The sequence below is a fragment of the Juglans regia genome, chromosome 3 (genome assembly GCF_001411555.2).
Source record: "Juglans regia cultivar Chandler chromosome 3, Walnut 2.0, whole genome shotgun sequence".
NCBI classification, from domain to species: Eukaryota; Viridiplantae; Streptophyta; class Magnoliopsida; order Fagales; family Juglandaceae; genus Juglans; species Juglans regia.
In genome coordinates this window covers 29,603,835-29,612,824 of record NC_049903.1, presented here as the reverse complement: position 1 = coordinate 29,612,824, position 8,990 = coordinate 29,603,835, and the positions used below count along the sequence as shown (strand labels likewise).

The following is an 8,990-nucleotide window of genomic DNA, read 5'->3' as shown; positions in this document are numbered from 1 at the left end:
TGCCCTCAAGAATCTCATCTTGCCCACCAGCCACCATAGGGTCAGAGTTGTAACTCCAATATTAGATGTTTCAGATGTGGTGAACATGGACATAAAGCGACTGAGTGCAGGAAGCTTGCTAATCAGAAAGGCAAAAATCTCCTGATTGAGGAAGACGGAGTAAAAGAAATTGAGGAGATTTGAGAGCCTGTGTACAATGATGGCGAGGATGGAGACGTGATGTATGGTGATGGCCATGAGACCCTGGTCCTTCGTAAGAGCCTACTGACTCCCAAAGGTGATTCAGGGGACGATCGATTGAGAACCAATATTTTCCACACGACCTATACAGTTTCTAATAAAGTCTGCAAGATGATCATTGATAGTGGTAGTTGTGAAAATGTGGTGTTTGAAGAGGCTGTCTAGAAATTACAGTTGAAGACAGATCGTCATCCCAAGCCATACAAATTGTGTGATAAAGTGGATGATAAGTAGAATTTTTCATGATATTAACGTTGGAATAGTACTTTAAATACTTATCGTTGTTATTGTTCAGGCACGTGTCAAACACAAATTGGGAGCAACGGCTAGACATTATTTTTCCAGCTGAAAATAATATTGCTACAACCATGTCTTCCATATATTGGACATAGACCTTTTCAAAGTTCTATGTCAATTTTTAAGTGGGAGAAATCGATATGGCATATTATAAGAAAAATGGGTGTTTGTGATCACTATTTTGCAATGAAAATGACTATTTGTGATGAAAACAAATTCATTTTAACTGAAAATATTCATTTTTTAAAAAATAACTGGTCGCAAAAGGTCATTTTTCTTGTAGTTATATGAAATAGTCTATACCATTAAATGAGAATAAATATTATAAAGCGATGTACTGTTTATTTCTCTTCTTTGAGATATTCAAATTCTGATAAAAACTTGAATAGTACATTAATCAGCACCCTTCTATTTCACATCATGTCAACAATTTCTACTGCATGGGACTTTAATTTCCTACAGCTAATTATTGGTACGGACATGACATTAATCCTGTTAGATTTAGTAATAGGTGAGAAGTATAAAAGAATATTTCACTGATTTAGTCAGTAGTACTACAAGTGTAATGAGTAAAAATAAATTTAACTTTTAAGCTTAGAGACCAAATCTGCCAATTAATTAAACAAATCGTGTACATTGTTTTAGAATGTGAAATTATTTTTTGATGCACAAAGCAACCACCTAGGAGTGTAACCGATCCGGTTCGGTCCTGTTTTGGACAAAATCTATGACCGAATCGGTATGTATCAGTTTTGTATTTTCTAAAACTGATTACGCACCGGTTACCCTCCTAAACCGGTACGTCCGGTTTTACCAATTTCCAGTCTAGTCCGGTCTGATTTTCTGATTTTTTTAAAATAAAATTTAGACAGTTTATCATTAAAAATTTGTTTATAGAAAAAAAATGGTTTAATTATTGAGCATTCACAGTTTATTCAAATCCTCAAGCCCAATTGACAAACATTAAACATGACAGATATTATTCAAGTAGAAAAATTACAAAACCCTATCAATGTAATTTCACAAACCCAATCACAAAACACAATTTCACAAACCTAATCAAAGTAAATTTCAGATTCAAAAAACCCTAATATCACAAATATCGTCTATCATAATTTCAATGTAATTTCACAGTCCTAATCACAAAACCCTAATATCACAAACAGAATAATAAACACAACAAAAAAATCCTAAATTTCGGATTCAAAAACCCTAATATCACAAAAAGCCTAGTATGTAACTTCAAAAACAAAAAATAAAAAATTATCTTTGAGGGGGCACTGGACAGACTCGGCAGAGAGACAGAGTGAGGCAGAGAGAGTTGAGACTTGAGAGAAGAGAGAGTGAGGGATGAGAGAGTTGAGAGAAGAGAGAGTGAGAGACGAGAGACTCGAGAGTGAGAAGCGGTGAGGCCACGAGGCAGAGACGCAGACGAGAGAGTGAGCGGACGAGAGAGTTGAGAGAAGAGAGAGTGAGAGACAAGAGAGTTGAGAGTTGAGAGTTGAGAGACGAGAGAGTGAGAAGGGGCGAGACCACAAGGCAGAGACGCAGACAAGAGAGTGAGCGGACAAGAGAGTTGAGAGATGAGAGAGTTAAGAGTTGAGAGACGAGAGAGTGAGAAGGGGCGCAGCCGCGAGGCAGAGACGCAGACAAGAGAGTGAGCCATGAGAGGACGAGAGAGAGAATGACACAGAACGAGATGGGAGGGAGAATAAGACTTTAGGAATTAGGGTTTAGTTATAGGGGAAACGGCGCCATTTCCTATTGAGTTAATATTTTCAATGTGTTTTTTTTTTAAATGGTAATTAAAACTTTTTTTGATGGTTTAGAAAATTGATTTAATATACTATAGTCTAACATATTAGACTATATAATAGTATTAAATATTAATATTAGACTATTAGTATAGTTATATATTAGTATTAGTTATAATGATTTAGTATAACTATATTAGTATAAGTATAACTATAGTCTATAATAAACTATTAGTATATTAGTATTAGTTAAATAGTTATAGACTTATATATTAGTATAGCTATATAATATATTAGATTATATAATAGTATTAATATTAGACTATTAGTATAGTAACTATAGTTATATATTAGTATTAGTTATAAACTATATATTAGTATTAGTTATAAACTTTTAGTGATTTAGTATGACTATATCATTATAAGTATAACTATGGTCATAACTATATTAGCATAAGAATAACTATAGTCTATATTAAACTATTAGTATTAGTTAAATAGTTATAGACTTATATATTAGTGTAGCTATATAATATATTAGACTATATAATAGTATCAATATTAGACTATTAGTATAGTTATATATTAATATTAGTTATAAACTATATATTAGTATTAGTTATAAACTTATATACTAGTAATTTAGTATAGCTATATAAATTATTAGACTATATAATAGTATAATATTAGACTATTAGTATAGTTATATATTAGTATTAGTTATAAACTTATATATTAGTATAGCTATATAAATTATTAGACTATATAATAGTATTAATAATAGACTATTATTATAGTTATATATTAGTATTAGTTATAAATTATATATTAGTATAGCTATATAATATATAATCTATTAAATTTTCATTGTTAAGATTAAACTTTTATTTTATAATAATATTATATTATATATAATAATATTAAGAGCATATGATATATCAAACAAATTACAAATGTTGACATTTAAGATTAACATTTTATGTTAAAATTTATAAATTATAATATGAAATTATTTCATATATGATATATAATTATATATATTATATATAAAAATTTCACATATAAAACTTATATATAAAAAATATTTTGTATAATATTAATTTTGTATAAAACTTATATATAAAATATTATTTTTTATATATTATTTTTATCAACGGGTCCGGTTTGGTCCGGGAAATCGTAAAACCGAAACCGGACCGGTTCCGGTTGGTTTTTACATTACAAGAACCGGTCCCGGACCGGACCGGTTCAAAACCGGTCGAACCGGTCCTGTCCGGACCAGTTTTCCGGTTTAAATTTACACCCTTACAACCACCGGTCAATCTCATGCAAGCTGTAGTGACACCTTCAATATAAAATAATAATTGAAAACAAGAAATGATTTGTATAATTTTAGGATGTATAAATTCTACACACTATTTTAGAAAAAAGTTGATAAATTTGAGATTCATGTGAAAAAAATTATTTTTTAATAGTAGGCCCTACCATTTTTCAAAGTGAATGAGCAAGACTTGCATACTATAAAATATCTAATATTACTTATTAAAAAAATTATATTTTTAAGTTTTTCGAAAGTATTAATTAATTAATACGAAAATTAAAACCGAAACATTAATGAAATTAAAGCAACTTTATGAAATGGATCCCAAAGCAACTCCACCAGTAAATCTTTTAAACAAGTAAGCGCACTAGGATTCAAAGCTCTCTTAACCATGAATTTTACCAATTAGCGAGTAGTATTGGGAGACTAATTAATTTAACTCATTTGGTGTCAATATAGTGGCCTGTGAGTAATAATTGAGTTCTAATTCAGTAGTGGAGTCCCTTGGATTTTGTGAAAAGTAAATAATTTACTGCATCGACAGCCTTCTATATATAACCAGCACAATTGCAGCCATTGGACACCCTCGAGCAGCTGAAAATAATTACATCTGTTGTTCCATATATATTTAGTGGGAGCCAACAGCCCTCGATCGATCCTAAAGCTAGCTAGGATCATGAATATCCAAGCACATAGCACGTTTGAGAGAATTAAACCATTCCTTGCTGTTATATTCTTGCAGTTTGGTTTTGCAGGGATGGATGTTCTCTCTAAGGCTGCCCTAAACCAGGGGATGAGCAATTATGTACTCGTTGTCTACCGCCATGTCGTTGCCTTTGTTGTCATTGTCCCTTTTGCAGTGTTTCTAGACAAGTTCTCTCTCTCTCTCTCTCTCTCTCTCTCTCCATTGCGCAGATTACAAGGGGTAAGGGATTGAGTGTTTTGCTGATCTACTTGTTTACAGGAAAGTAAGACCAAAGATGACACTTGCAATCTTCACCAAACTAATAGTGCTCAGCTTACTAGAGTAAATTTTCTACTATACACTAAACAAGTACTATTTCTAATAATCTCATATTTTCTGATATGGCATTATATCTTATATCTTCTAATTTCCATTGACAGGCCAGTAATTGACCAGAACTTGTATTTTTTGGGGATGAAGTATACAACTGCAACTTTTGCAGCTGCTATGACCAATATTCTTCCTGCCCTTACTTTTGTAATGGCCTGCATCCTTAGGTAACCAAAACTGTAAAGGAAAAACTTATCACCATGATTACTCATGCATGCAACAAAAATGACACAATATTCTGTAACTTTTACACAACTCTTCCACAAAAGTTGTGTAAAAATTGTAAATTAAGTTGTAAAATAGCTATGTTCAAATATATATATATATATATATATATATATAATTCACTACAAGAAAATTGTTTATTTATAACCAGTTATTTCTCGCAAAAATGATTATTTCTTGTCAAAATGAGTTTGTTTTCATCATAAATAGTCATTATCATCATAAATAATCTGTCACAAATATTTTATTTTTCTTGTTTTATATATATATATATATATTTATATAAACTTTACAAGCTGACTTTTCCCGAAAGATGACATGATCAACGCCTTTCTTTGTTTGTAAATGTGAGAATCTTAATTTATTTTGAATTGCATCTCTTCCTAGGCTTGAGGTGCTAAGATTCAAAAGTATCCGTAGCCAAGCTAAGGTGGTTGGGACCATAGCAACGGTTGCAGGAGCCATGGTCATAACACTGGTGAAAGGCCCAATTATCGAGTTGATGTGGACAAAAGGAAGAAGTGGCCACCAACAGCAAAGCGGTGGAGCAAATCTCCAACATTCAATCAAAGGTGCCATAATGATCACAATTGGGTGCTTCAGCTGGGCTTGTTTCATGATTCTTCAAGTAAACGACTGTTTCATCGTATAATCTACGATATTTATATATTTTTTTTATATACATAAAATATATATAAATATCCGAATGGTTTGTTTGATCTCCAGGCAATCACACTAAAAACATACCCTGCAGAGCTCTCTCTTACAGCTTGGATATGCCTGTTAGGGTCTCTCGAAGGCACCGTAGTGGCACTAGTAATGGAGAAAGGAAACACCGCCATCTGGTCTATAAATTGGGATGTTAAATTACTCGCAGCTCTCTACAGTGTAAGACTTGAAGAAATTCATGGGTCTAACTTATCTCATAAAACCGACTCTATAGAGAATTACTCATTCCTTATAAATATGCTCAAAACATTATCCACAGACAATATGAGATTATTGCTCAACAAGACTATACGAGGATTAAGAGAATATATATATATTAATTTAAAAATTGTCATCGCCTTAGTGCATGGCTTCCTCAAGATCATTTTTTGGTCATGCATCTTTGACTCCGATTCACATAACTTCCGATCCGACTTATTGGAGCAGAGTCGGATTTAGACTTTTTTATTAGGCTTTTTTTATTAGCCTATTTGAAATTTCAATTTAACAATTTTGAGCTCTCACTAATCGGATTTGGGCTTCTAGATTTCTATTTTTTTTTTAAATATTTTCTCAATTTCAATTTTATTAAAGCATAACCAAAACTGAAAAATAAATTATTGTACAAATTAATGTTATTATATATTACTAGTACCTGTTATTATACTTTAATTATTATATATTAGTATTACACGTTATTATAAATTTATATATTTGTATTTATACATAATACATTAGTATTAAATGTTACTATATATACAGTAGTTATTATATAATTAGTATTAAATGTTATTATACATTAGGGTTTATACATTAGTTGTTATTATTCATTAATATTACATGTAGTAATAGTTAATAGTATGGTGTTTACATGATATACTAAACTATAATTAGTCAATTTATTCTATTTATATTATATTATAAGCATATTATTTTATAATAATTTCTTCATACTAGTATATTATTAAATTTAATTAACAATATAAGTTATAGTTATATATAATATATATATATATGATTACTATATAAAAACTACATATATTTTTATAAAATATCAATATCGAAGTCGGAGTCGGTACATCACCACCTCCGACTTTAACTCCAACTTATCGGAATCAAAGCGAAATCGGTGTGAAGTTGAAAGCGGAGTTGGATTTTCGAATTTTTGCTCAACCCTAAGTCACATTACCGATACAGAAGCCTTTCATGTCAATTAACATTAAAAAAAATAATATTTTGAATTTTTTTTTTTAATGGTACGTACGTGATGGATCCCACGTAATGGTACGTAGATTATGAGCAGCATAACTATTCTTTTTAACCAGAGAATTAATACATTCCTTCAGGGTGTAATCTGTTCGGGGTTGACTTATTACATTCAAGGAGTGATAATGAAAGACAGAGGTCCTGTTTTTGTGACAGCTTTTAGTCCCCTATGCATGGTTATTGTTGCTGTTATGGGCTCCTTCGTTCTGGCAGAGCGAATGTACCTTGGAAGGTATCCATCAAGCTTTACTCCACCATCACCATTCACCACAGCCAACCAAACATTAATTATAGGGAAAAGAGAAGGACTAACCATTTTTCTTAATCAATTGTGCAGGATACTTGGTGCCATTATCATAGTAGTAGGCTTATATCTTGTAGTGTGGGGTAAAAGCAAAGATTACAAGCTATCCTCCACCCCATCCACCAAAGAGCAAACAGCACCAGAAAGGAAAATCATCATAAATGCAGATAGCAGTGGAAAGGAAAATTTTAATCCTGAGGTACTGGTGGCAATTGACGTGTCTGGCTATGGTGGGGAAATTGGAAATACAGATGGACATGAACGAGATGGGCAAAGGAATCTCATCTCAGTCTAATTTATAACTTTCCTATCTCATGCATTCACCTCCATAGTCATGATAAGGGTAAACACTACAGCAAAATATTGAACTTGGCTGGCTGCTGCATGCATGCCTCTTTCAATATTGTGTAGATTACGTACTAAGGGTTTCCCATCGAGTTAATTCTGAATTAATTGTCTCTAGCAATGATGCAAGAAAAAATGACAATGGACATGAAAATCTAATGATACAGAGTTTAATGATCAATCTTATATATATCGCCAACTTAAATCATTTGATTGATCATGAATAACATTAATTTAATTGAGCCTGAAATTGTAATGATGGAGAGTTAAATCATCATTACATCATTAATTTATATTTGGTGCATGTATAAATATAAACGCCGGATACCAAATAATTCATAAAAGTTTTTTAGGAAGTTCTGATTAATTTGATTGATTTTCTCAACTCATGCCAGCTTTTTAGTTTTCATAATAAAGAATTTATGAATAATTTATTAAATCCTTAGAAGTTAAAGAGGCGAGCAAGTTATTTATACTATTGATGGCCAGATCGAGCTATTTTGGCATATCATATTAAGAGCTCGATCTTGGCCTCTTTGATCTCCACTTAAGTAAAGTTTAATCGTGAGATTTTCTATCACTAGAATAAAAACAAATGGGAGACAAGATCAATATGCCCAATTAAACTTTGGAAATCAAGGGTTCTAATATTGACACTTCTTAAAAAATTATTTATTTTATAATGGCTCCAAGCATATATATTTAAATATTATTTTCATAAATTTAACTATACATCGGCAGGTTTACGACTAGTACCAAATTCTACCAATGCAATACACAGAGACAATGATCAAGAGCTAGCACTAAATCATGACCCTGCTAGCTAGAACCAGTACCCCATTGTCGACAACTCAAACACTCCTAAGATTACCGTACGGGTATTCAAGTAGTTCTGTTTTTTTTTCTCAGCAAGTCCGGATATATATAGTATTATTTTAACAGAGATATTATACAGGATTGGAGACGAGAACTCAATACAAACAACAATTATTAATACATCAATTTCAGAAATTTACCCTTTTTTTTTTTTTTTTTCAGTTAGGTTCGATACAATTAATAGCTAGGTCCCGCGTGAAAAATAAAAACAAAGATGTGAACTAAAACTAACATTAGATTGGAAGGCAAGGACCATGCATGCATGCATGGTGGTGCTAAAGCTGCAATCTATGTTGACGGAGTGTTAGTTTATGATGTTGGAGATTATTGGAGCTGACATAAAAGTGTTGTACAACAAACCGACTGCTGCGTAACAGCGTACGGCACCATGTGCATGCCCACGTACAATAGCATGTGGGTCTCATTAGTAACATGATTGGGTCGTAAAAAATAAAGTTGTGGTGGACACACAGGCCTACAACTGGGGGTGGGCAGCGGTGCTCCACATCCCATCCATCCGCCCTCCGCACTTCTTTTAATTTGTGGAGGGTGAAGGGTTCTAAACATATTTTAAATTCT

The 8,990-nt window shown here is 32.0% G+C and overlaps 1 protein-coding gene across 1 annotated transcript; it reads left to right on the top strand.

Annotated features, from left to right (window-relative positions):
• Positions 1 to 4,189: 4,189 nt before the first annotated feature.
• On the top strand, positions 4,190 to 7,721 carry LOC109011110 (WAT1-related protein At2g37460-like). Its single transcript, XM_018992174.2, has 7 exons — positions 4,190 to 4,485; positions 4,577 to 4,639; positions 4,738 to 4,854; positions 5,300 to 5,540; positions 5,639 to 5,800; positions 6,967 to 7,118; positions 7,224 to 7,721. Exons 1-7 carry the CDS (start codon positions 4,289 to 4,291, stop codon positions 7,483 to 7,485), a joined length of 1,194 nt encoding a protein of 397 aa, XP_018847719.1. The 5' UTR covers positions 4,190 to 4,288; the 3' UTR covers positions 7,486 to 7,721.
• The last annotated feature ends 1,269 nt before the right edge of the window (positions 7,722 to 8,990 follow it).

Bases quoted from the DNA above. Each gene is read 5' to 3' on its own strand.
- LOC109011110 (XM_018992174.2), top strand. From the start codon at position 4,289: ATGAATATCCAAGCACATAGCACGTTTGAGAGAATTAAACCATTCCTT. The intron at 4,640-4,737 runs GTAAATTTTCTA...TTCCATTGACAG, and splicing joins ATAGTGCTCAGCTTACTAGA to GCCAGTAATTGACCAGAACT. The intron at 4,855-5,299 runs GTAACCAAAACT...ATCTCTTCCTAG, and splicing joins GTAATGGCCTGCATCCTTAG to GCTTGAGGTGCTAAGATTCA.